The sequence below is a fragment of the Salvelinus alpinus genome, chromosome 5, assembly GCF_045679555.1.
Source record: "Salvelinus alpinus chromosome 5, SLU_Salpinus.1, whole genome shotgun sequence".
In the NCBI taxonomy this organism is placed as follows: Eukaryota; Metazoa; Chordata; class Actinopteri; order Salmoniformes; family Salmonidae; genus Salvelinus; species Salvelinus alpinus.
Window position 1 is genome coordinate 53624706 of NC_092090.1, and position 27404 is coordinate 53652109.

General features: G+C 42.6%; 2 protein-coding genes across 8 annotated transcripts; one reads left to right on the plus strand and one right to left on the minus strand.

Annotated features, from left to right (window-relative positions):
• The first annotated feature begins 275 nt into the window (after positions 1 to 275).
• nudt18 (nudix (nucleoside diphosphate linked moiety X)-type motif 18) lies at positions 276 to 13455 on the plus strand. Of its 7 annotated transcripts, none has more exons than XM_071402283.1 (5): positions 912 to 1037; positions 3872 to 4055; positions 10236 to 10327; positions 11385 to 11598; positions 11961 to 13455. In XM_071402283.1, exons 4-5 carry the CDS (start codon positions 11397 to 11399, stop codon positions 12560 to 12562), a joined length of 804 nt encoding a protein of 267 aa, XP_071258384.1. In that variant the 5' UTR covers positions 912 to 1037; positions 3872 to 4055; positions 10236 to 10327; positions 11385 to 11396; the 3' UTR covers positions 12563 to 13455. The 7 variants fall into 7 exon arrangements, with proteins under 7 accessions (XP_071258383.1, XP_071258382.1, XP_071258385.1 ...); XM_071402288.1 differs by lacking the exon at positions 10236 to 10327 and adding an exon at positions 11209 to 11270 and having other exon boundaries at positions 931 to 1037; XM_071402287.1 differs by lacking the exon at positions 912 to 1037 and adding an exon at positions 11209 to 11286 and having other exon boundaries at positions 3926 to 4055.
• fhip2b (FHF complex subunit HOOK interacting protein 2B) lies at positions 13359 to 26739 on the minus strand. The gene is made up of 17 exons (XM_071402280.1): positions 26567 to 26739; positions 25530 to 25608; positions 25160 to 25329; positions 24968 to 25072; positions 23537 to 23656; positions 23067 to 23282; positions 22755 to 22951; positions 19179 to 19296; positions 19012 to 19088; positions 17818 to 18010; positions 17431 to 17603; positions 17076 to 17216; positions 16759 to 16849; positions 16503 to 16646; positions 16128 to 16268; positions 15922 to 16022; positions 13359 to 14316 (listed from the first exon to the last, which is right to left on the minus strand). The coding sequence occupies exons 1-17, from the start codon at positions 26615 to 26617 to the stop codon at positions 14205 to 14207; spliced, it is 2229 nt and encodes a 742-aa protein (XP_071258381.1). The 5' UTR covers positions 26618 to 26739; the 3' UTR covers positions 13359 to 14204.
• Positions 26740 to 27404: the final 665 nt, after the last annotated feature.

Genomic DNA, 27404 nt, shown 5'->3' on the forward strand with positions numbered 1-27404 from the left:
CTAGACTGAGTACACTTTCACAGTCATTCCATGTTTGCTTCATGCATTATCATCCTGTAAAATAAAGTTAATTTTGTACATGCTCTGTTTTCTTTACCTTTACATTAGTAAATGTTGCATTACATAGAATTTTTTTGTTGACTTGAAAGGTTATTCTTATCTCTTTTGGTTTTGTTGGTGATACTTGCTGTAGTCCGATCTTTTTGGGCCAGACTATGATCTATTATTAATGTTTAGGGTATTTCATGTACATGCATTGCCTAAATTAGTGGGGAGGAAACATGGGTGGTACAGTAGTAGCTAGCTAGAATGCATGGATGATTCACATCATTGCTATACTATGTAAACAGAGGAACTCGCAAGAAAGAAAAATGGTTAACTTCAGTGGGGTAAGGAAATGTTCAGCCTATAAATAGCTAACTAGTTAATTTATAACTAAAACATACATTTGATTAGCTAGCCGATTTCGAGTTGATAACAATCAAGCTAAATGTATCAGCGGGATGGTTTTCTATTTGCCGAACAATGCTAAATAACGTTAGCTATGCTAACTAACATTAGTTCCTAATTGGTAGCCACAAGATTGTAACGTTTCACAGGTTACAGTTGTATAATATGTTACTCGTTTTAGAGTAGAAGGGTTGTTATAACGTCTTGAAATGTGTGTGATGATTTATGCGCACTATGCATGATGTTAGCGGCAAACGATGTCGGAACTTCAAACGTCTTTGCTAGTTAGCTACTGTGTTAGTTATCCCGGAAAGGCTTGCTGGAACAGAAAGTGCTGGGGCGGTCCTTTGTAAAACAATAGGTCATGATTCGTTCAATTCGAAACCGGGATATCCAACCAGTGTAGGGTGCCGCCTTGAAGTCTGAGGCACAGACACAATATTATCGTTGTTTCTTGCAACACATCAAAGCCTCTCAACTAGTCAAGGACATAAAGAGGCCGATGTTAGTAAGATTAGCTGAGCTCACCTGTCAAGTAAACAAGCCAGCCGACTCCGACGGTCAAAGTTGATGTCACTTCAGTGAAGGTAATTGGTATAAATACCACCACATGTAATTTCTTATTATTACTTTGGTAATGTCGAGACTTTAATTTGTACACCCATTCAACGGCGACATCAAAACAATGCTGAATGGCTGTCCTAGCTACAGTAGCGCACCTACGATATGTTTTTAAATATACCAGATAGGTGCAATGTAGTGTTTTATAGGTGCATCCATAGTAATACGGCGCAACTGGAGAAATTAGGGTGACGTAACTTGCTCAAGCGAAGGTCACGTCGACAGTTTTGACCTTGTCACACATGTATTCGAACCAGTGAACTTTAATTAGGATACTGGCCCATCGCGTCAGGCTGGCTACTTGCCGCCGGAAAAGCGATACTTGCATGCGAAATTTAGCCACTGAATATTAATTAACATGTCATTGGCAATATCTGACATCTTTCCTTGTACAAAGGGTAACATCTACTTAACTTAGTCCACTCTGTTAGTAACCGATTATAGTTTTGGAAACGGAACTGTATTGAGATCAAATGTTTCGTCGATGAGAAATCGCAGAATTTCGGCCAAAATCCATCTTATCCTGTCCCACTGCCGGCCACTGGGCTTCCTCTTACCACCATATTTGGTAGTGAGTGGAAACGCCAACCGGATGCTTCACATTTATACATCCAGTGAAATGTCTCATTATAAACTGGGTGGTTCGAGCCCTGAATGCTGATTGGCTGATAGCCGTGGTATACCACGGGTATGACAAAACATTTCTTTTTACTACTCTAATTACGTTGGTAACCAGTTTATAATAGCAATAAAGCACCTTGTGGTTTTGTGATATGACCAATATACCACAGCTAAGGGCTGTATCCGTCATGCATAAGAACAGCCCTTGGCCGTGTAATATTGGCCATATCAAACCCCCAAGGATGCCTTACTGCTTAATTGTTCAATCTGTGCCGACACTATAGGTAAGGGATAATCAACGAGAGGATATGCGGTCTATGGAAAATAATGAACTACATGGAAAGTTTGTTCTAAGACCCGCTGGCGGAGTGGAACTGACCTTCCATGGAGTTGCATTATTTTCCAGAGAACGCATAGAGCCCCGAGTTGATTATACCCTTTCATACTATGGCTATAATTGAACACATTTGCCAGTAGAAATGTGTTCAACATCCACTGAAGTAGATAGCAAGTTTACTAGATGGCTAAAGTAGTCCCCATGGTAACCAGACAGACTTGCTAGTTTAACTAACCAATCTATCAGTCCTAGCTTGCCACTGACAATCAAATTTGCCAATGCCAATAATGTTTTCAATTAGACTTCTTCAAACGCCGCTCAAACATAGAACATTAAGAATTAACTAGCCATTGAAGTATACAAATATAGCGTGTGTTATAGGATGTTATACCATGGCATTGTTGAATACTCATTTCTTATTGGCTTGAAGGGCATTCTAGAGCGTGCATTATTTTCCTATAACGCATGGTATATCGGCACAGCAGAATTCAATGGCTATAGTTCATTCTTACATTTAGTTTGAGCTGCTTTTTAAAGCAAAAGTTGAATTGAAAACATTGGTATTGTTTAATTAGATTTTCATAAAGATTTTAGATTTTCCTAGCAAGCTAGGACTGATGGTTTGGTTAGCCCAACTAGCAAGTGTTTGGTTACCATGGCAACTACTGTAGCCATCCATTTAATTTGCCAGCTACTTAAGTGGATGTTGAACAGATTTCTAGCAGCAAATCTGTTTATCACTTTTATACCATGGCTATAATTATCAACAAGGGGCTATGCATTCTATGGAAAATAATGAACGACGTGGAAGGTGTGTTCCACAACATGCTAGCTGATGTCAAATTAATTTCTCAACTCCTAATATTGAGCAAATTACTCATTGGAGCCAATTACTCACCGGAGCATCTGACATGGGCTTAGAAAAAGCACCCGCCGGAAGGCTATCAGTGCAGCAAGTGCTGCTGGTAAGCTTTCTTGACTTGGGCATGGGTTCTAGATAGGGCCACACCTCATTCATTAAACATTAGCTTACATTTTGTATCATCTGACTCTTTCTGCCAACCAACACACACCTGTCACCAACCTAAACAAAAATGTACCTTTTTTTCTTGAGCTTACTGAGTATACACCTGATCTTTTCATGACTGACCAGGTGAAAGCTATGATCCCTTTTTGATGTCACTCGTTAAATCCGCTTCAAATCAGTGTAGATGAACGGGAGGAGACAGGTTAAAAATATATATTGAGACAATTGAGAATGTGGGTCATTCAGGGGGTGAATGGGCAAGGACAAATATTTAAGTGCCTTTGAACGGGGTAGGGTAGTAGGTGCCAGGTACACCGGTTTGAGTGTGTCGAACTAACGCTGCTGGGTTAAGTTTCCCTTGTGTATCAAGAATGGTCCACCACCCAAAGGACATCCAGCCACCTTGACACAACAGTGGGAAGCATTGGGGTCAACATGGGCCAGCATCCCTGTGGAATGCTTTTGACACCTTGTAGAGTCCATGCACCAATGAATTGAGGCTGTTCTGAGCAAAAGGGGGTGGGGTGGTGCACAGCTCAATATTATGAAGGTGTTCCTTATGTTTGGTATACTCAGTGTATGTGCTAATGTTACAATAATTCAGTGAAAAGCATTAGCTGACACACCCCAAAAAAATTTATAGAGGTATTGATTAACAGAAGATAAACTGTATGAAAATAAAGTCTCACCCTAAATGCTCCAAAAATGTTATGAATAAACCTCAGCAAACATTTTGAAACGGTGATTGAGATTTTTCCCGTGAAATTGTTGGGAGCATAGATGGGATGTGCAACTTTCTATGCATCTCTTTGCAGGGACCAGGCTTGTCCTGTGGGGTCACCTGCAGTTATGAATGTGAACAATGATGTGGAAAAGCTTTTAAATGGTGAAGGACTAGAAGTGAACGACGAGTTCGATTCGGCACCCGCAGAGGTCCAAGCAGTTGCCTTGAGGAAAACGATAACCTACATCGTCAGCGCTGTCATCTTCAATGAAAAGGTAGTGAGCAATGAACTCTGTAAGGATAAGGGATTAATTCACCAAGCTAAAGAGCTAAGTAAGTTAATTAGGTCACTTACTAACCTGACACATTACCATTCTATCATGCAGAAGTCCGCATGGCCTAAGGACATTAGACTTCTGTGGCCTTTGTCTAAAATAAATGTACAGTAGGAATTGATGGCACTTACATTTCCAGTTAAACTTAATTCCTGCTTTAAAAATGTTTCAAACATGACATAGCTCATTTCTACATAATTTACATAAGTTTTGATTTGTGTTCACACCCCTTTGCTATGACACTCCAAATTGAGCTCAGGTGCATCCATATTCCTTTGATCATCCTTGATGTCACACCAAACTTGGAGTCCACCTGTGCCAATTCAATTGTTTGGACATGATTTAGAAAGACACACCTGTCTATATAAGGTCCCACAGTGCAATTCAGAGCAGAAACTATACTATGAAGTCCAAGGAATTGTCCATAGATCTCAGAGATACAATTGTTATGAGACATATCTGGGGAAGGGTATAAAAAAATGTCTAGAGTGTTGAAAGTTTCCAAGAGCACAGTGGTCTCCATCATTGGGAAATGGAAGAAATGTCAAAAGTCTCAGACTTTGCCTAGAACTGGCCATCCAACCAAACTAAGCAACTGGGCAAGAAGAACCTTGGTCAGAGAGGTGACCAAGAACCCAATGACCACTGACCGAACTACAGAGTTCTTTGGCTGAGATGGAAGAACCTGCCAGTAATAATGATTGTTAAAATCCCGAAATATGATTTGGCACGTAGCCATGCAATATCATAAGGTACTGCCTTCATTACCTTGTTTAGGAAGCTCATTGGATCCCAGGGCGGGGTAAAATGTACATATGTTTTCCACTTTTGCAGACAGCTACAGCTAGCTTTTAAGTTTTGGTAGTGGCGCACTGAATAATTAAAGCTAGTCGGCGAAGCTTTGATCAGCATGGATATCTGAAAATGGCTGGGCACTGCCAAGAGCAAAAACTGAGGACCATGTTGAGACCGATGCCGAGTAGCCTGCTAGCCTGACCAGAGGTTGAGGAGAGCAGCAAATGCAATACCCACCCATCCCCCTCGCCGCCTGCTGACCAAAAAGATCGAAATGAGCCATGGCCTAGCACCAGTAGCATGAGGGTAACATCACAACAAACACCTGCACCTCCGTTACCCCAGCCACTAGCACCTGACGACATCTGTGAGGAGCCAGCACAGGTTTGTCTCGACACTTACCTGTGCCGCATTTTCAGTGGGAGAAAGCGCCTGGTTGAAGACCAGAGTGGCTTGAATATTCCCGCAAGGCAGATTTATTTATTTATTTTATTTCACCTTTATTTAACCAGGTAGGCAAATTGAGAACACGTTCTCATTTACAATTGCGACCTGGCCAAGATAAAGCAAAGCAGTTCGACACATACAACAACACATAGTTACACATGGAGTAAAACAAACATACAGTCAATAATACAGTGAAAAATCAGTCTATATACAATATGAGCAAGTGAGATAAGGGAGGTGAAGGCAAACAAAATATATATATAAATAAATAAAAATATAAAAAGGCCATGGTGGCGAAGTAAATACAATATAGCAAGTTAAAAAAGTCGAGTAGAGATAGTAGAGATAGAAATAATGGGGTGCAAAGGAGCAAAATAAATAAATACAGTAGGTAAAGAGGTAGTCGTTTGGGCTAAATTATAGATGGGCTATGTACAGGTGCAGTAATCTATGAGCTGCTCTGACAGCTGGTGCTTAAAGCTAGTGAGGGAGATAAGTGTTTCCAGTTTCAGAGATTATTGTAGTTCGTTCCAGTCATTGGCAGCAGAGAACTAACTGGAAGGAGAGGCGGCCAAAAGAGGATTTGGCTTTGGGGGTGACCAGAAAGATATACCTGCTGGAGCGCGTGCTACAGGTGGGTGTTGCTATGGTGACCAGCGAGCTGAGATAAGGGGGGACTTTACCTAGCAGGGTCTTGTAGATGACCTGGAGCCAGTGGGTTTAGCGACGAGTATGAAGCGAGGGCTAGCCAACGAGAGCGTACAGGTCGCAGTGGTGGGTAGTATATGGGGCTTTGGTGACAAAACGGATGGCACTGTGATAGACTGCATCCAATTTAATGAGTAGGGTATTGGAGGCTATTTTGTAAATGACATTGCCGAAGTCAGTTTTACGAGGGTATGTTTGGCAGCATGAGTGAAGGATGCTTTGTTGCGAAATAGGAAGCCAATTCTAGATTTAACTTTGGATTGGAGATGCTTAATGTGAGTCTGGAAGGAGAGTTTACAGTCTAACCAGACACCTAGGTAGTTGTCCACATATTCTAAGTCAGAACTGTCCAGAGTAGTGATGCTGGACGGGTGGGGCAGGTAGCGATCGGTTGAAGAGCATGCATTTAGTTTTACTTGTATTTAAGAGCAGTTGGAGGCCACGGAAGGAGAGTTGTATGGCATTGAAGCTCGTCTGGAGGGTTGTTAAGTGTCCAAAGAAGGGCCAGAAGCATACAGAATGGTCTCATCTGCGTAGAGGTGGATCAGAGCAGCAGCAAGAGCGACATCATTTATGTATATAGAGAAGAGAGTCGGCCCAAGAATTGAACCCTGTGGCACCCCCAGAGACTGCCAGAGTCCCGGACAACAGGCCCTCCAATTTGACACACTGATCTCTGTCTGAGAAGTAGTTGGTGAACCAGGCGAGGCAATCATTTGAGAAACCAAGGCTATCGAGTCTGCCGATGAGGATGTGGTGATTGAGAGTCGAAAGCCTTGGCCAGGTCAACGAATACGGCTGCACGCTCAAGGTCGTTTAGGACCTTGAGCGTGGCTGAGGTGCACCCATGACCAGCTCTGAAACCAGATTGCATAGCGAAAAAGGTGCGGTGGGATTCAAAATGGTCAGTAATCTGTTTGACTTGGCTTTCGAAGACATTAGAAAAGGCAGGGTAGGTTAGATATAGGTCTGTAGCAGTTTGGGTCAAGAGTGTTCCCCCCCCTTTGAGGAGGAGGAGGATGACCGCAGCTGATTTCCAATCTTTGGGAATCTCAGACGATACGAAAGAGGTGGAACAGGCTAGTAATAGGGGTTGCAACAATTTCAGCAGATAATTTTAGAAAGGGTCCAGATTGTCTAGCCCGGCTGATTTGTAGGGGTCCAGATTTTGCAGCTCCTTCAGAACATCAGCTGACTGGATTTGGGAGAAATGGGGAAGGCCTGGGCAAGTTGCTGTGGGGGATGCAGTGCTTAAGGATAGGAATGATGATGGTGTCTTAAGAATCGTTGACAGACATGTTCTCCACTTGGTTCTGGAGCTGGTCTCCACCTCCCTGTTTCTTCTTCTTCCCTCCATCCTGCTGCTTCTTCTGCTTCTTGGACGTCTCCACGTCAATAGGCGCAGGCTTCACAAACTTCAGCATCTCTGTCATACCTGGAGGCATGAAGTTCCGGAGTACCTCTGGAATGACGACATCCTCTTCGGTCTGGTACGTCTCCAGGATAGCACACATTACACGTGTGGTGGCACACATGGTTGCGTTGAGCATGTGCACATAGTAGGGGTAGCCAGGTGGAAAGCATGGCCAGCCGTAGAAAAATGCTTATTGAAATTCTCAATTATAGTGGATTTATCGGTGGTGAGTTTCCTATCCTCAGTGGTGGGCAGCTGGGAGGAGGTGTTCTTATTCTCCATGGACTTTACAGTGTACCAGAACTTTTTTGAGTTTGTGTTGCAGGAAGCAAATTTCTACTTGAAAAAGCTAGCCTTTTCTAACTGCCTGTGTATATTGGTTTCTAGCTTCCTTGAAAAGTTGCATATCACGGGGCTGTTCGATGCTAATGCACAACGCCACAGGATGTTTTTGTGTTAGTTAAGGGCAGTCAGGGCTGGAGAGAACCAAGGGCTATATCTGTTCCTGGTTCTAAATTTCTTGAATGGGGCATGCTTATTTAAGATGGTGAGGAAGGCAAAAAACAAACAGGCATCCTCTACTGATGGGATGAGGTCAATATCCATCCAGGATACCCGGGCCAGGTCGATTAGAAAGGCCTGCTCGCTGAAGTGTTTCAGGAAGCGTTTGACAGTGATGAGTGGAGGTCGTTTGACCGCTGACCCATTACGGATGCAGGCAGTGAGGCAGTGATCGCTGAGATCTTGGTTGAAAACAGCAGAGGTGTATTTAGAGGGCAAGTTGGTTAGGATGATATCTATGAGGGTGCCCGTGTTTACGGCTTTTGGGTGATACCTGGTAGGTTCATTGATAATTTGTGTGAGATTGAGGGCATCAAGCTTAGATTGTAGGATGGCTGGGGTGTTAAGCATGTCCCAGTTTAGGTCACCTAGCAGCACGAGCTCTGAAGATAGATGGGGGGCAATCAGTTCACATATGGTGTCCAGAGCACAGCTAGGGGCAGAGGGTGGTCTATAGCAGGCGGAAACGGTGAGAGACTTGTTTTTAGAGAGGTGTATTTTTAAAAGTAGAAGTTCAAATTGTTTGTGTACAGACCTGGATAGTAGGACAGAACTCTGCAGGCTCTCTGCAGTAGATTACAACACCGCCCCCTTTGGCCGTTCTATCTTGTCTGAAAATGTTGTAGTTAGGGATGGCGATTTCAGAGTTTTTGGTGGTCTTCCTAAGCCAGGATTCAGACATGGCTAGGACATCCGAGTGTGCTAAAGCAGTGAATAAAACAAACTTAGGGAGGAGGCTTCTAATGTTAACATGCATGAAACCAAGGCTATTACGGTTACAGAAGTCATCAAAAAAGAGTGCCTGAGGAATATGAGTGGAGCTAGGCACTGCAGGGCCTGGATTCACCTCTACATCACCAGAGGAACAGAGGGGGAGTAGGATACGGGTACGGCTAAAAGCTATGAGAAATGGTCGTCTAGGACGTCCGGAACAGAGTAAAAGGAGCAGGTTTCTGGGGCGATAAAATAGCTTCAAGGTATAATGTACAGACAAAGGTATGGTAGGATGTGAATACAGTGAAGGTAAACCTAGGCATTGAATGATGAGAGAGATATTGTCTCTTGAAACATCATTGAAACCAGGTGATGTCATCGCATGTGTGGGTGGTGGAACTGAAAGGTTGGATAAGGTATAATGAGCAGGGCTAGAGGCTCTACAGTGAAATAAGCCAATAAACACTAACCAGAACAGCAATGGACAAGGCATATTGACATTAAGGAGAGGCATGCTTAGCCGAGTGATCATAAGGGTCCAGTGAGTAGTGAGGTTGGTTGGGGTCACGGCGATTCAGACAGCTAGCCGGGCCATGGGTAGCAAGCTGGCAGAGGATGGAGGTCTGTTTTTAGCCACCTCGTGCGTTTCCGTCGGTAGATTGGTGGGGTTCCGTGTGGTAGAGGGGACCAATCCAAATGGCAAAATAGTTATAGTGGCCCAAGAAAATTGTCCGATAGACCTATTCAGATAGCAGCCGATAAGACAGCTAACGATTAGCGGGCCGCAGATGGGCCTTCAGGTTGCGACGGAGGGGCCAGTTGGATAACTCCCTCGGGCAGATAACCTCGGTAGTCCAGTCGTGAAGGCCCGGTGGGGGCTCCGCATCTGCAGTAAAACGGGTCCGGATAGGTGATTGTAACCCAGGAGTGGCTGATGGAACTCTTCAGCTGGATCGCTCCAGAATAATTTGTTTGTTCCGGGACAGACGGTAGCCAGTAGTCACTCGGATAGCAGCCAGCTAGCTGCAAGATACAGGTGTAAATGTCCAGAGCTTGCGGTAGAAATCCGGGGATATGGAGAGAAAATAGGTCCGGTATGCTCTGGTCTGAGTCGCGTTGTACAAAACTGGCAACGGCTTTTTGAGCTAAAGGATAGCTGATGACCGCCAACCGTGGTTAGCTGAATACTAACGTTAGCCAGTGAACTAGCTAGCTTCTGTTGTGGATTTCAGATTTGAGGTGAATAATACCTTATTTATTTTTTTATTGGTGAGGCGGGTTGCAGGAGAGTTGAAGTTGAGTTTCGAAAGAATATATGCGAAGAAAATTTGTATATATGTATGTATGTGTATATATATATATATATCTATATATATATATACACAGTAGGGAGAACAAGTATTTGATACACTGCCGATTTTGCAGGTTCTCCTACTTACAAAGCTGTAATTTTTTTTGTAATTTTGTAATTTTTATCATAGGTACACTTCATCTGTGAGAGACGGAATCTAAAACAAAAATCCAGAAAATGGTCGCCGTGTCAGAATGATTCATTCAATGGTTTTCCCCTCATGTAAGCCTGGTTGTTTGGCAGATTTTTTTTTTATGTAACGTACTATTTACTTTAAGCCATTGCTTTTTACTTCAATGCATGTTAGATTTATGTGATTCTTAATGTCATTGCTTGCTTTTGTGGGTCTAATTCCTATTGATCGATATACAGCTTTCCCTTAATTTATGGGTATAGGAAAGTAGCCTGTTGGTTGTGCTCTGAGGTGAGCCCTGGCATGGTGTTCCTGTTGTCCTGGCTGTCCACATAAGTGGTGCTGAAATTGGCAGTGAATCCTTTCATCGCACTAACTGACAGTAGCCTTCTGTCCATGGTCCTGAATCAATGGTTATGGTGTGTTTTAATTAGCTCATCACTTGGGCTACCAGTCTTCGTGGGGCTTCTCTTCAACATCCCATGCTTTCTTGTGTGCAAAATTGCAGTTGTGTATATGGCTGCATTTCAGATAGGCCTAGATTTTTGTATGTCGCAGTAGTATAGGACCAATAGCGTGGTTAGACATTTCAGCATGCCCGTTCTTTATGCTTTTGTGGCCTACCACGCCATGGCTGAGCAGTTGTTGCTCTTTGACGTTTCCACTTCACAATAACAGCACTTAGTTGACCGAGGAAGCCCTATCAGGGCAGAAATTTGACCAACTGACTTGTTGAAAAGGTGGCATCCTATGACTGGGCCATGTTGGAAGGCACTGAGCTCTTCAGTAAGGCCATTCTGCCAATGTTTGTCTATGGAGATTGCATGGCTGCACTCAATTTCATACACCCGTTAGGAACGGGTGTGGCCGAATCCATTAATTTGGAAGGGTGTGTGTACACATGGCTGTGTTTCAGATAAATGTTTGTACATTTGAACAGCAGTAGAACCAATCTACCTTGTTTTATTAGGGCTCCCCATGGATGTAACATGCCCCCTTAGGAATGTCATCCTGGAGTAAGGTCTGCAAGGGGTATGAATAGTTTCTGGTACTGTTTAAAAATATATATATTTAAGACATCTCATTACACTTTTCATCAAGGTGCATCCTATTGTACGTACGTGTGTGTGTCACCTGTATTTGCAGAATGAGGTGCTCATGGTGCAGGAGGCCAAGGAGAATTGCTACAAACAGTGGTACCTTCCAGCTGGCCGTATGGAAGAGGGAGAGAGCATTGTGGAGGCCATGAGAAGGGAAGTGAAGGAAGAGGCTGGATTTGACTGCAAACCCATCACCCTGGTTCTGGTCCAAGAACAGGGGCCACAGTGGATCCGATTTGTTTTCTTGGCGGAGATTACAGGTAAAAGTTTATCCACGTATTTCAGCTTTTCATACAAATGGCAGGCTTAGAGTTGTGCTCAGCTTTTATATTCTTCAAGAATGAGTGGGTGGGTATATACAAGTATGTGGACACCTTTCAGCCACACCCGTTGCAGGTGTATAAAATCAAGCACGCAGCCCTGCAATCTCCCTAGCCAAACATTGGCAGAATGGCCTTACTGAAGAGCTCAGTGACTTTCAATGTGGCACTGTCATTGGTTGCCACCATTCCAACAAGTCAATTTGTCAAGTTTTGTTTTGAACTTCTTGTATTCCTCAGGACTCGGCAGCATTGATTAGTTACTTTTTTCACTGCTGTTCCCGCATATTTTCCTCCCTTAGGAGGCTCCCTGAAGACGACGGCAGAGGCTGATGGAGAGTCTCTCCAGGCTCAGTGGTGGGACCAAGACTCCCCACTCACCTTGAGGGGTCGTGACATCCTCAGACTCATCGATACCGCCCTGAAATACAGAAAGAAGCCCTGGCATCCTGTGGCTCACCCTATAGACATGTGCTGCCATGTTGTTGTACAGCGACTTCTCCTCACCTTCAGCAGCTCTGATGGGGTGCTTTGGCTCCTTTTGGGCAACATTAAGGACCTGCACCTCCCTGTGGCCGTGTCTGTGAAAACCCACACAGTCACATGGGCGGCCAACAAATTGGTACAAGAGGCCATGCCCTCCTCCTACTACGACCTCAACGTCAACACAAGGGGAATCCTGGGACTACAGCACAATGGAAGGGTCCCTGGGAAGACAGATGGACTCTGCTTCAACACAGTGGTGTCTTTAGAACACACTGGGGAGGGGCCACACACCAGTCAACCACCACTGATCGAGAGCCCTCGCTTTCAGTGGTACAAAGTGGAGAATCCTCAGCTAAGAGACCAGATTCAACAGAGAATAACTACTGGGTCCTTCCTTCCAGTGCATAGTCTCTACTAAGGAGGGGGTGAAATGACATTCCAAAAACAATACACTTTTTACTTGAAGATGATTTTGGGAATGCATTAGGAATGTGTGGGGCAAGTACCTGTCTATGAGTGGCCAAAAGACATATGTACCTTTGAGAGCAGACATTACAATGTTTATCAATTTGTACATTTGTCAAACACTAATCCAGAGCGACTGACAGTCAGAAAATGTACTCTTTGTACTGGTCCCCCATGGGAATCGACCCACAACCCTGGCGTTGCAAGCGCCATGCTCTACCAACAGCCACACAGGACCACCATTCCAAAAACTGCTGGAAAAGATTGCAAAAAAACTTTTCCGAAATAATTTGGGAAAAATGGACTGCAATACCCTTTTGATCAAATGTTCAATCAAGTCTGCTATTATTCAAAAACTACATTTAGCTACCAAACATGATCTAGCTTCATGATATGATCCATTTTAGATAATCCGCATGAAATCTAATACCCATGGCAGAAATCGATTTACTGTTATGAAAGCATGACATAGGTTGATTCAGCAATATGATGTTATGGCACGCACAGGGTGACTTCTAACAGTACAAAGCAAAAATAATCTCTTCAGCTATCACATTGTAGGAGAGGGACGCAAACTTCAATGCAGATACTCTCAGCATTATATTTGGTTGCACTGCTGCTCATGTCGCTGAGTCTGTTTAAAATACAGAAAACCAACTCTTAGTAAGCTAAATACTTTGAGGCTCATCTCAATCAAATCTCAATTGTTAAGTTGCATGATCATACTTTAGAAAGGATTGTACAGAGACTGATGTTTAAAACAATGTATTAAGACCGATGTGTATAGTGACCCTGGTCCACATAAGACATCACCTCAACACAGAAATAAAATGTGAAAAAAGGCAAGCACATAGTGTTTTTTGTCATGAATCTTAATCTGGAAGCAACTCCATAGAGTGGTTGCTAGCTGGCACAGCCACAAAGTACAAATAATTTTAAACCTAACCTTTATATTAAAACATTTGCTTTTTGGTATTAATTTATTTAGACTTTGTACCTGGCCCATCTAGCGGAAACCGCTCAGTTCTGCCTCCAGGACTGACTCATCGCCATGCAAACAAAGTATCAATAGTTAAACTGGATAATGCAGTTTTAGGTTGTTCCAACCAGTCTCACAGCCCAGATGATCATATCAAGCTTCATTAAAAGTGCTGATCCAGGATCAGTTTAGCCTTTTAGACCATAATGAACAAGAACATGATCCTAGATAAGCACTATGAATACCTCTCAGGAACGAGGGATAGCATAGCCTACAGCAATCTTATATACGCAACTGTTACAAAGACAAGATGGAACGCAACCTTTTACATTGATTTGATCAACTGCATAATTTACTTCCAGGTGTGATAATTTGCTTAAGATAGTTATTATTGTTTGCATAGTCATCATGTAACATAAGCAAAACATTTCAGCATTTACAATAAACTTAAAAATGGAGATGAATCTTACACATTTTCTATTCTCGCAAGTACCAATGCCTCATCTTTGGAGAACAACTATTGTCCTTGTACCTCCTGTCATCTATGGCTTAGTTTACACGTAAGCAGCTGTGACCGGTGTCATCCGTCTTCTGACTGAGTGTTCCGTTCAAGGATTCACAAGGTGTCAGTGTTGTTGGCGGGAAGTTTCACAAAGGCAATGGCCGCCAGCTCCTTACAAAACTCCTCCAGGATGATCACTCCCTTAAGCAGGAGCATGTGATCCACTCTGGAGAGGCAAGATCCACACAAAATCATTGTCATTTCCTCAGTCTGCTTCTCCGGAGGGTGGTTTTTGTTATTAAGAAGAACACATGTATTGTATTACTACCAATTGGTGTAGTGGAGGGTCAACGCACATGAATGCCATTTACACATTTTTTATATTGCACAAGTGTTTACGCACATATTGCATTGAAAATATAAGGAACTTCATTCAGAGCGCATGGTGATCAACTTTTAACCACTACATCACTGACCATTACGCACACATTTACCACATAATTAATTTAAACTTTTTATACACAGTGTATTCAGACCCCTTTTCCACATTGTTACATTAGCATTATTCTAAAAACAATTTTTTTATTTTTTTAAATAGGTCCTCAATCTACACACAATACCCCATAATGACGAAGCGAAAACAGGTTAAGACATTTTTGTAAATGTACTAAAAATAAAACGTATTTAGATAAGTATACAGACCCTTCGCTATGAGACTCAATTGAGCTCAGGTGCTCCGAGACAGGATTATGTCAAGGTACAGATCTGGGGAAGGGTACCAGAAACAAATGCCTGCAGCATTGAAGGTCCCCAAGAACACAGCGGCCTCCATTCTTAAATGGAAGAAGTTTGGAACCACCAAGACTCTTCCTAGAGCTGGCCCGCCCAGCCTAACTGAGCAATTGGGAGAAGGGCCTTGGTCAGGGAGGTGACCAAGAACTCTATGGTCACTCTGACAGAGTTCCTCTGTGGAGATGGGAGAACCTTCCAGAAGGACAACCATCTCTGCCGCACTCCACCAATCAGGCTTTTATGGTAGAGTGGCCAGACAGAAGCCACGCCTTAGTAAAAAGGTACATGGCAGCCCACTTAGAGTTCGCCAAAAGACACCTAAAGGACTCTGACGATGAGAAACAAGATTCTCCGGCCTGAATGCCAAGCGTCACGTTTGGAAGAAACCAGGCACTGCTCATCACCTGGCCAATACCATCCCTACGGTGAAGCATTGTGGTGGCAGCATCATGCTGTGTGGATGTATTTCAGCGGCAGGGACTGGGAGACTAGTCAGGATAGAGGGAAAGATGAACGGAGCAAAGTACAGAGATCCTTGATGAAAACCTGCTCCAGTGATCTGAGGACCTCAGACTGGGGCGAACGTTCACCTTCCAACAGGACAACGACCCTAAGCACACAGCAAAGACAATGCAGGAGTAGCTTCGAGACAAGTCTCTGAATGTCCTTGGGTGGCACAGCCAGAGTCCGGACTTGAACCCGATTGGACAGACCTGAAAATAACTGTGTAGCGATGCTCCCGATCCAACCTGGCAGAGCTTGAGGATCTAGCTCGTAGCGCCAAGCTACGTGCCAAGCTTGTAGCGTCATACCTAAGAAGACCCGAGGCTGTAATCGCTGCTTCAACAAAGTACTGAGTAAAGGGTCTGAATACTTACGTAAAATGTTATCAGTTTTTATAAATTAGCAAAAATTGTTTAAGAGGGAAAACAACTAATTTAAATTAATTTTAGAATAATGCTGTAATGTAACAAAATGTGGAAAAAGTTAAGGGGTCTGAATACTTTCCTAATGCACTTTGTTTCTCTATGGCACTTACCCAGACTCCCCATCCAGGCCCATCAGCTGCCTTCGGACATGCACAAGCTTCTCTGTGAAGTTTGGGATCACCTCGATCCTCTGCATCAGTTCGCCTATCACCTGTCAAACCAGGAGAAACATAATTAGGAATGTATTTGTGAAAACTATAGCTCGGTAAAACCTTCAAAAAAGACAAGGAAGAAGGTGAGTGTAGAGGTCACCCACCCTGATGAGCACAGAGAACAGGGAGCGGGCTCCAGGGGCCAGGATGATGTAGGGGTCCAGCAGGTACTCATGGAGGTGGGGATGAGGGAACACGGCCAGCCTGGACAACACCGATGTCACCTGGAGGTTCAGCTCATAGGGCTAAGAGAGAGACACACACGTCACAAGTGAAGTGATGTTTGTGACTAAACACAGCATTCATGGTGGTCACTAATGTATTATGATGACTATGCAATAATTGTACCATATACAAAACACAGTTGTACTGAAAGTGCTCCATCTTGAGAGCATGATTGCAGACATGCAAAACATTTTGGGATTGTATATACAGTGGACCAATGAACAAAATGCAAAAATAAATCCCTTGAAGGCTACCTGCTCAAGGATCCGGCCTATTCTGTCAAACAGGACTTTGAGGAAGTGGCCTTCGAAGAAATCAGAACTGGATACAGACAACTCGGTTGGTTTGAGGGACTCCGGCCAATCCCAATCGAGCAAGAATGCAGTGCACTCTTTAAACTAGATGTAAAATAAAAACAAATCTGATGTTTTGGGTCAGATCTGAGACCTCAATGTATGCACTTATGCTACTCTTGGCAATGACTTTCACTGCTTGAAGTTCTCCGCTCACCTGCTCATGAGCGTCATGGACATAAGTTTCATATCGGGCACCTTGGACATGCTGAGAGGTTTTTGCTTCTTGAGGGACCAAACACAGAAAACTGCAAAACAAAACGACAGTGTAAAGTTTAAAAACTGTAAAGCGAGTTATAGATGCTAAAATACAAAAAGTAGTTCCTTCATGAGAGATGTCTGATCAGTTTTCTTTATAACTTGAATGAGGGGATGAATGTTGTGCCTAGACTCAATTTTATTACTGATGGTTAATTATTAACTGCATAGAGAGAACTGTATCAGTGTTCTATTTCATTCTGTGGTTAATGGCACCTGTTTACAATGTCCAATGCTTGAGTTTGTCCACTGCAGCGATGTTCTCTCATGAGCTGGGGTCGATGCAGAAGCTGCTCTGAGCTGTTGAATTCATCCTCGCCGTACATGTCTGTGAAGAAAGGGTCCTCCTCTAGTTCTCTGTTCAGGTACAAGGGGAACACAAAAAGATATGGATAGTGTAGAAGCCATTCCTGAATGGTATTGCTGACTGTATACTCATGAACTAGTCATAGTCATGATTAACTACGCAATTCACCCTGTGTCAGTGGCTCGCAACAACCTTGATTTTTATTAGCCCCTACAGAGAGGTAATCTCTCCATTGGAGCTCTACCTCTGGATGAGTTAACTCACTCGTTCTCCTCCACGGGATCGGTGTCAGTGAAATGCCTGCAATCATCCCCTCCCCCCAGAGTGCGTGTCACGTAGCAGCGGTTCTCCAGGTTCCTCAGGACCAGGTTGAAGAGAATGTCCCTGTGAGGCTTCTGTAGGAGCTCTTCAAACAGGAGCAGAGTAGTGATACTGATCTAGGAGGCAGAGAGAAAGCACAGCACGTCACCAGCAGTAACCAGAAATAACGCTGGTACTTCCTTAGTGTTGTATGCCAAAAGAAGAATAAGGGAATACAAATAGCTTAACTATATTCATAGTAGCAACATGAGAGATGTGAACTCCAGTTGTCTCGTCTTTAGTCATGTTCAGCCTTTACTGAGGGCTACAGTAGCAGCACCTTCGGCTTACCTCATCGGAGATGTGGTCACAGTGCTCTATAAGTTGATAACGCAGCACATGACTCTCTGTGTCCAAGCGCTGCTCGCTCTGTGTGTGTCTGCCTAGGAGGAATGAGACCAGCTCTTCCACCATGGCAGGGGATTGGATGTGACGCACCGAGCAGCACAGCAGCGCCGTGTTCACCAGCACGCCCATCTCAGACCTAAAACACAAACCACTGATTAATAATAGTCCATATGTCCCAGATACAGTGCATTCGGAAAGTATTCAGACCCATTGACTTTTTCCACATTTTGTTACAGCCTTATTCTAAAATGGATTAAATAATTTCCCCCATCAATCGTCATACAATAAAAAACAGAAATACCTTATTTACATAAGTATTCAGACCCTTTGCTATGAGACTCGAAATTGAGCTCAGGTGCATCCTGTTTCCATTGAACATCCCTGAGATTTTTCTACAACTTCATTGAGTCCACCTGTGGTAAATTCAATTGATTGGACATGATTTTGAAAAGGCACACACCTATATAAGGTCCCACAGTTGTCAGAGCAAAAACCAAGCCATGAGGTCGAAGGAATTGTCCGTAGAGCTCTGAGACAGGATTGTGTCAAGGCACAGATCTGTGGAAGGGTACAAAATAAATTCTGCCGCATTGACGGTCCCCAAAACCACAGTGGCCTCCATTCTTAAATGGAATAAGTTTGAAACCACCAAGACTTTTCCTAGAGCTGGCCGCCCGACTAAACTGAGCAATCGGGGGAGAAGGGACTTGGTCAGGGAGTTGACCAAGAACCCGATGGTCACTCAGTGCTCCAGATTTCCTCTGGAGATGTGAGAAACTTCTCTGACAACCATCTCTGCAGCACTCCACCAATCAGGCCTTTATGGTAGGGTGGACAGACGGAAGCCACACTTCAGTAAAAGGCACATGACAGCCCGCTCGGAGTTTGCCAAAAGGCACCTAAAGACTCTCAGACCATGAGAAACAAGATTCTCTGGTGTGATGAAACCAAGATTGAACAAAGTACTGAGTAAAGGGTCTCAATAGTTATGTCAATTTGATGTTGTTTTTTTATAATAATTTGAGAAATAAAACAAACAAAAAACTTGTGGATAACGTGAACGGGTCTGAATACTTTCCGAATGCACTGTATATGTACAAAACCTCATTGGAGAAAATGTAGGTGGGGGTCACTTACATTTGGAGCAGCTCATGCTGTAGAACACCGACAAGCCAGCAATTGTGAATTTCTTTGGCCAATTTCACAGCGAGGCTCTACAAAAACAGCAAATATACTGCACTCGACATCCTCTCTTGGTGGAAACTCAATTAAATGGTCAAGTATTTCAGCTTTTTTTTTTTTACCTTTGGTGCCTCCCTCATCAGATGGTCAAGGAAGTCCAGCCAAGCGAAAAACCTCTCCATGTGCTCACTACCAGGAAACGACTGGCTTTCCTGCATACCGCTCTGAGAGAATGGAACACTGCACAAAACATCATCAGGTCTATTACCAAATGAAAACAAGATTATAACTGTACAAGTAAAGTTGTGGGGCTTGCTTTAGCTCTAAGTATTTTTGTGATAATGGAAGTTTAAAAGTTTTACTTCACTATTTAAAACAAAGCAGTTACATAGTCAAATTTGGTAAAATAATTGGTCTGATTACTTTGATAGACTATAAATCAACCTTATTACTTTGGATTGTGGGGCAGTTAGATCATAAAAATGTCTAAACCACAGTTGTTGCATGTGAAAACTGCAAGACAGGACAAAGTGATCTGTCAGAAGATGGGAATAAAAGGCAGGATCAAGTGGACAACACTTAGCAAAGCAACTGAATCATTCATTATGTGGGTTTCAGATAAATAGATCCACGAGTTACTTTTGTAAAACGTTTAGTGTAAATTAAGTTTGATTGTAGTTGAATGATAATTTAATGATTCAAGTTGTAGGCTATTATTTGGAGAGAGAAATGATGTTGATTCTAATGATGACAGCTCTTTAAAAGTACTTGTGGTAGTTGAAGAACAGGTTTGTATGTACAGTCGTGGCCATAAGTTTTGAGAACGACACAAATATACATTTTCACAAAGTCTGCTGCCTCAGTTTGTATGACGGCAATTTGCATATACTCCAGAATGTTATGAAGAGTGATCAGATGAATTGCAATTAATTGCAAAGTCCCTCTTTGCCATGCAAATGAACTGAATCCCCAAAAAACATTTCCACTGCATTTCAGCCCTGCCACAAAAGGACCAGCTGACATCATGTCAGTGATTCTCTCGTTAACACAGGCGTGAGTGTTGACGAGGACAAGGATGGAGATCACTCTGTCATGCTGATTGAGTTCAAATAACAGACTGGAAGCTTCAAAAGGAGGGTGGTGCTTGGAATCATTGTTCTTCCTCTGTCAACCATGATTACCTAAAAGGAAACACGTGCCGTCATCATTGCTTTGCACAAAAAGGGCTTCACAGGCAAGGATATTGTTGCCAGTAAGATTGCACCTAAAACAACCATTTATCGGATCATCAAGAACTTCAAGGAGAGCGGTTCAATTGTTGTGAAAAAGGCTTCAGGGCGTCCAAGAAAGCCCAGCAAGCGCCAGTACCGTCTCCTAAAGTTGATTCAGCTGCGGGATCGGGTTACCACCAGTACAGAGCTTGCTCAGGAATGGCAGCAGGCAGGTGTGAGTGCATCTGCAAGCACAGTGAGGCAAAGACTTTGAGGATGGCCTGGTGTTAAGAAGGGCAGCAAAGAAGCCACTTCTCTCCAGGAAAAACATCAGGGACAGATTGACATTCTGCAAAAGGTACAGGGATTGGACTGCTGAGGACTGGGGTAAAGTCATTTTCTCTGATGAATCCCCTTTCCGATTGTTTGGGGCATCCGGAAAAAAGCTTGTCCGGAGAAGACAAGGTGAGCACTACCGTCAGTCCTGTGTCATGCCAGTGGGCTCACTCACAATTTCACCTAAGAACACAGCCATGAATAAAGAATGGTACCAACACATCCTCCGAGAGCAACTTCTCCCAACCATCCAGGAACAGTTTGGTGACGAACAATGCCTTTTCCAGCATGATGGAGCACCTTGCCATAAGGCAAAAGTGATAACTAAGTGGCTCGGGGAACAAAACATCGATATTTTGGGTCCATGGCCAGGAATCTCCCCAGACCTTAATCCCATTGAGAACTTGTGGTCAATCCTCAAGAGGCGGGTGGACAAACAAAAACCCACAAATTCTGACAAACTCCAAGCATTGATTGTGCACAAATGGGCTGCCATCAGTCAGGATGTGGCCCAGAATTTAATTGACAGCATGCCATGGTGGATTGCAGAGGTCTTGAAAAAGAACACTGCAAATATTGACTCTTTGCATCAACTTCATGTAATTGTCAATAAAAGCCTTTGACACTTATGAAATGCTTGTAATTATACTTCAGTATTCCATAGTAACATCTGACAAAAATATCTAAAGACACTGAAGCAGTAAACTTTGTGGAAATTAATATGTGTCATTCTCAAAACTTTGGCCACGACTGTAGACCTACTGATAGCTAGCTGTAGTTCTATCTAATAAATAAACTCTTCTGGCTAACAGTGATCACTGAAAAGTACATTTCCTGAAGAAAATGTGGTGTGCTTGTTAGCTTGTTTTTAAGTATGTATGGTTTTAAAATAACTTAACGTAGTAGTAATGGTGGTGACTGGTTATAGTTGAAATAGGTGGTGAAAATATAGATTTATTGGTGGGATAGCTTGAACAGGTGAAAGGGTTACAATTATTGTTGCAGGGTATTATATGCTAATTCATGCAAACATGTGTGTTACAGATCTGTCATTCTCATTGAAAGCAAGTCTTAGAAGCGGTAGATTTGTTCTATATGCACCATTTCCATGATTCCTGTTCTTACGTTTAATTTTGGTTTTGTACAACTGCTTCAAACAGCTGAAAATACAATATTTTTGGTTATGGAAAATATATTTCATAACGGTTTAGATGGTACAATGATTCTCTACACTCGACTTCCTTGTTTTGTCAAACTGAAAACCAGGAAATGGGGGGAGCGATATCTGCATCTTTAAATCAAATGATCTATGGAACATTGCTACATAGCCTGCAAGGATAGACCTTGAAGCAGCCAAGGCAGGCACGACCAAATGGTATGATAGACAAACTTGTTGCTGCCATAGCTTATCTAACTAGCGCGAGTCGGTTTGGCTACTCTCCCTCTCTCTCTCTCCGTGCCACACAGACTGTCACACCGGCCCCTGCTCCTCTTCCATCCCTCCCACACCTTTCTTCAGTTCGCGAACGATTCATTTTTCTGAGTGACTTGTTTATTTTAGCAGTTTGTTTGACCTGTTGGCTGTAATGAATTCTACAGCATGATTAATATGCGCACCTCTGGTGTCTCTGGAGACGTGTTCTGACCAACAACTGTCTGTCCTATATGAATGCAGGTAAAATAGATAATGCTGCAAAAGAATTACCACATTTAGAACTGATAATTGATCACATGGTGCAAGATTTAATGCAATTAATTGATTATTGAACATTATGATGGACACAGCTTTGTAGAACCAAAACAAACAGCCCATCTGCTCAACAAACTCAAGAATAAATCATTTGGGGTGCTGCAGTTCGAACGATAATGAACTTATCACCCTCACGGCAGTCAAGCAATGCATTCCGAGTCATTCACAATTTAGTCCGGTTGCAATCACAACTAGAACTTGTTTCAAATGTACCAAGAAATAATCTTATTTGTATGCAAAATGTACATTGTTTAAAGCACACTTACAAGTTTCAAATTACAGAGCCAATAAGCCCCTCGTGGTGAACTGAACAAGAGGCTTGTAGAATCATGACTATTTTGAGTTTTCAGTACATTGTTCACCAGTAAGGGCTCCTGCATGCTCTGGGCCACTAAACTCACTTCCAGTGGGTCTGGGGGAAACTGTGGATGTCTGCAGGTTCCAGCGTAGCCGGGAGCTGGCTGAAGAGCTCACACAACCTCTCAGCTAGTAGCTGACACAGTGGGGTGCTTTCAGCTAGGCACACTGCAGTATCTTCCTTTGGTATGCTGACAAGGAGCAGCAAGCTCTCAAAGGCTTTCAGTGCAACTCTGCTTTTCTGAACAAGGAGACAAAGAAAAACGTGGCAAATTATTGATAACTTGATGTTCATTTACAAGCCTCAAATTCATGAATTATGTATTGGTTTGTAAAATAGTCCTTGCTGAACACACCTGGCTTCTGCTCAAGTGGACCAAGACATGGATGAGGCCTGCATTGGCTGGGAAAATAGTGGATGGAGAGTCAGTGGGTGAGTGCTGTTGAGGACTGGAGGCGGAGGCAGGGTTGGAAGCTGTGGGGTAATTGGAAGACACAGTTTCTCCACTTCTCCCTTTTTCTGTATCCTCAGAGGTAGAAATAGACCTCTTGGAGTGATTATCCTTTTTAATCTACATGACAAGTAAAACAGTGAAAAAAAACAAAAAAACATCAATCATACGTTGACATTACTTCGGATGATGCAATGAAATCAACTACATCTAGGCAACTACTGTCAAACTAATGACGTGATAAAGTACTACTACCACTACTTTTAATTTTAGAACTTCTACCATTAGTACTACTATTCAGTATGCCCATTGCCTACACATGTTTAGTGCTTGAAAATGCACGACCAAATCAAAAAGGTCGAATTTTAAAGTACCTCTAAAATGTAGTTGAGAACATACGGATCTTGTTTCACCCTGGAGCAAACAACAAACATAAACTGAGCCTCCTCTTTCTCAGTCTGCGATTCCAGAAGACCACACAGACGAACCAGCTTCTGTTGAGAGCAATGTCAGGAATTTTGGGAGGACAATTTTACAGTTAAGGAAACCACATTTAAAATATCACTTTATCTTGGTAAAGAGACAACGATAGATAATTGTATTTCACAGAATGCTGTGGTAGCCATGCTGGTTAAGTGTGCCCAGAATTCTAAATAAATCACAGCCAGTGTCACCACCAAAGCACCCCATCACACCACCTCCTCCATGCTTCACGGTGGGAACCACATATGCGGAGTTCATCCGTTCACCTACTCTGCGTCTCACAAAGACACGGCGGTTGGAAACAAAAATCTCAAATTTGGACTGATCAGACCAAAGGACAGATTTCCACCGGTCTAATGTCCATTGCTTGTGTTTCTTGGCCCAAGCAAGTCTCTTCTTCTTATTGGAGTCTTTAAATTAAGGCCTGATTCATGCTGTCTCCTTTGAGCAGTTAATGTTGAAATGTGTCTGTTATTTGAACTCTGAAGCATTTATTTGGGCTGCAATTTCTGAGGCTGGTAACTCTAATGAACTTATCCTCTGCGGCAGAGGTAACTCTGGGTCTTCCTTTCCTGTGGCGGTCCTCATGAGAGCAAGTTTCATCATAGCGCTTGATGTTTTTTGCGACTGCACTTGAAGAAACTTTCAAAGTTCTTGACATTTTCCGGATTGACTGACCTTTATGTCTTAAAGTAATGATGGACTGTTGTTTCTCTTTGCTTATTTGAGCTATTCTTGCCATAATATGGTCTTGGTATTTTACCAAATAGGGCTATCTTCTGTATACCACCCCTACCTTGTCACAACACAACTGATTGGCTCAAACGCTTTAAGGAAAGAAATTCCACAAATGAACTTTTAACAAGGCACACCTGTTAATTGAATGCATTCCAGGTGACTACCTCATGAAACTGGTTGAGCGAATGCCAAGAGAGTTCAAAGCTGGCTACTTTGAAGAATTTCAAATAAAATATATTTTGATTTGTTTAACATTTATTTTGGTTACTACATGATGTCTTCACTATTATTCTACAATGTAGAAAACATAAATAATTTTTTTTGACTGGTACTGTATATAACTAAGGTATTTATTTTTTATACATAACCAAAAATGGCTAAAAAACTGTTTTCACTTAGTCATTATGGGGTATTGTCTGTAGATTGATGAAGGGAAAAAAAATCTATTTTAGAATAAGGCTGTAATGTAACAAAATGTGGAAAAAGGAGTCTGAATAGTTCCCGAATGCACTGTATATCAAATTTCCAACAGCCATAGACAACAACATAGTGACGAACAATAACCAGATCGAATGACTCCTTACCTGGACTGGCCTATACACATTGAGGATGTGAAGCATTGGCTTTTGGATTTGTACCAGGATCTTGGAGAAGAACACCAGGACCTGCTGGTTCATTCCTGGGGGGTACTGGCAGGACGAAGAGATCAGTGTCGAAGAGAGGGTTATCAAAACTTACCACACATGACATAATTTCACCTGCTGTGTGTGTGGTACCTGTGCTTTGCCTAGGGTGCAGAGGGTCTCCAGCAGTTTGTGCTGTAGGAGGTACTCCATACAAGGGCCCATCTCATCCTGCCCCTGTTGGCCCTCTTCGTAAACTAAGATATCCAGCATCTGCTTCAATCGCCATGGGATGTCTGTCTGCTTTACAGGCCTCGTTTGAACTGGAAAAACATCACAGTTGAATGCACTCAACATAGGCCATTATGAACACATGCCGAATATGACAGCAGTATTAAAAGGAAATAGACCTACTGCTGACAAGTTAGTTCGCAATGTAACTCAGGCCAAGCTCACTTGGTGGCACATCTGGGGTATTCAACATTTTCTTAATTTCAACATTTCAGTAGTGTCTCAATCTTACCTGTAGTTTCAATGTAATAATTGGTTATCCCTTTCCAGTGGTCCACGAAAGAGTCCAATAAATTTACTGATGGCTCCCTCTAGAAAATAGAAGGGAAACATGAGATGATTCAGCTCAAAGAATATGTGCCTAAACAATTATGTCCTATCCAGCACAAAACATATTCCATTGATCAGTTGCACTTCCTCCTGTCTTGTATGAACTTGTCACTCTCCCCATCCCACAAGAAAGTTGCCCACTGATGGAATGTGGTATCATATGTCTGTGGAATTCCACTTGAGCAAATATGGAGTCAGGTCAGTCTAGTCCATAGAGAATGTTAGAGGTCTCCAGTGGCCAAAAATCTATATTAGCATGGCCAAAGCCAATGAGGGTTCCACTATTTGAATGTAGTTAACTGGTTGGGACTTCCAACTTCATTGGCTGATCTATCCTGGTGATCATGTTGGAGTCATGTCCAACCGGGTCATCAGGAGGGATCAGCCAATCGAGAAGAAGAAAATTGCATACTTGCTTTCACAGGCGCTATCATATCAGAGAAACAAAGATGAATCACCTATCTAGCTCTATGGGATAGCTGGAAATCTTTATCAACAAACATTTCAGACGCCATGGCATATGTAGTTTTAAGGTAGCAAGCTAACGTTAGATACTTGTCCGAATGATTAACACATCTACACAACTTCATAATAACATTGGCATTATTCAAAAAGCATATTACACCAAATAAATTAATCTAGATCGCTTGTCACCATCTTGTTAGCTAGTTTTGACTACTTGGCTAGCTAGCTAACGCGTTGGATTAGGCTGCAACTTGTTATTTGGCGCATCATTTAACTAAATGTAAGGCCTGTAAATAGTTCACTTTTAGCCGCTAACTAACTTTTTTAGCCGTTGGCTAACTTTATATGAGCCAAAGTCAAATAAGTAAAGTTAGCTAGCTGCTAGCCAATTGGCTTGCATCGTACAGTATCTACCCAGCTAGGTAAATCCAGGAAGTGTAGTACGAAAAGGGCTTGTCAACAACCATTACTTACGGTCTCCAACGCCTGTTGAAAGAGATGTGTCAGTTTACTGAACATATCCATTATTTTCGTCGAATTAATAAAAAGTTTGACAAAATATGGGAAACATTTTTCCGTTTGCTAGCTCCAAATACGATATTTCCACAGATAGAACAACTAGCCAGATGTTTCACCGGATGTATAAATGTGAGGCATCCGGTTGGCGTTTCCACTCACCACCAAATATGGTAATGAGAGGAAGCTCAGGGGCGGGCAGTGGGAGGAGATGGTTTCTGGCCGACATTCTGCTCATTTTCTCTCCAATAATACATTTGATCTCAGTACAGTTCTCTTCCCAAAACTAAAATATGTTACGAACATTGTGGACACAGTTTTTTAGACTTTACCCTTTGCCAAAGTTTAAACATTTATGCATTGTTTAGAAGGAGTGCAAGGGAATTTCAGAGTGGGCGTTCCCTAACGGAAATATGCAAATACATACTATAAAACGCCAACAGGATCTCGCGAATGACTCTGCTCACCTCTATGCTTGTTCTGCCATCTATGATTAATTTGCTCCCATTGGAAACGACAGGCTGTAGTCTATATTGGGTTAGTTATTTAAAATCTTTGATATATCTGACCTGACCGAGATTCCCTAATAACACTCCACTTCCATACAGCTATGACTTTTTCATATCAGGTTAGAAGAACTGTTAAATGTTTAGGGTCACTTGTATCGAAATGGCGTGTTTTTAGGGAGTCCTGACCCATGTTGTTGTTCTTGTCAGTCAGTGGCTCACCTTGACTAGGGGGGAATGTGTACTCCCAAAGGTATATTGCCAGCCTCAGAAGATGATTTCCAGACAAA

Excerpts from the sequence above, each read along its gene's own strand:
- nudt18 (XM_071402282.1), top strand. The coding sequence starts at position 3,906 with ATGAATGTGAACAATGATGTGGAAAAGCTTTTAAATGGTGAAGGACTA. Across the intron at positions 4,056-11,384 it reads CTGTCATCTTCAATGAAAAG|AATGAGGTGCTCATGGTGCA; the intron begins GTAGTGAGCAAT and ends CTGTATTTGCAG. Across the intron at positions 11,599-11,960 it reads TTTCTTGGCGGAGATTACAG|GAGGCTCCCTGAAGACGACG; the intron begins GTAAAAGTTTAT and ends TTCCTCCCTTAG.
- fhip2b (XM_071402280.1), bottom strand. The coding sequence starts at position 26,617 with ATGGATATGTTCAGTAAACTGACACATCTCTTTCAACAGGCGTTGGAG. Across the intron at positions 25,609-26,566 it reads TTCAACAGGCGTTGGAGACC|AGGGAGCCATCAGTAAATTT; the intron begins GTAAGTAATGGT and ends TCTATTTTCTAG. Across the intron at positions 16,023-16,127 it reads TGTTCTCTGTGCTCATCAGG|GTGATAGGCGAACTGATGCA; the intron begins GTGGGTGACCTC and ends CTGGTTTGACAG.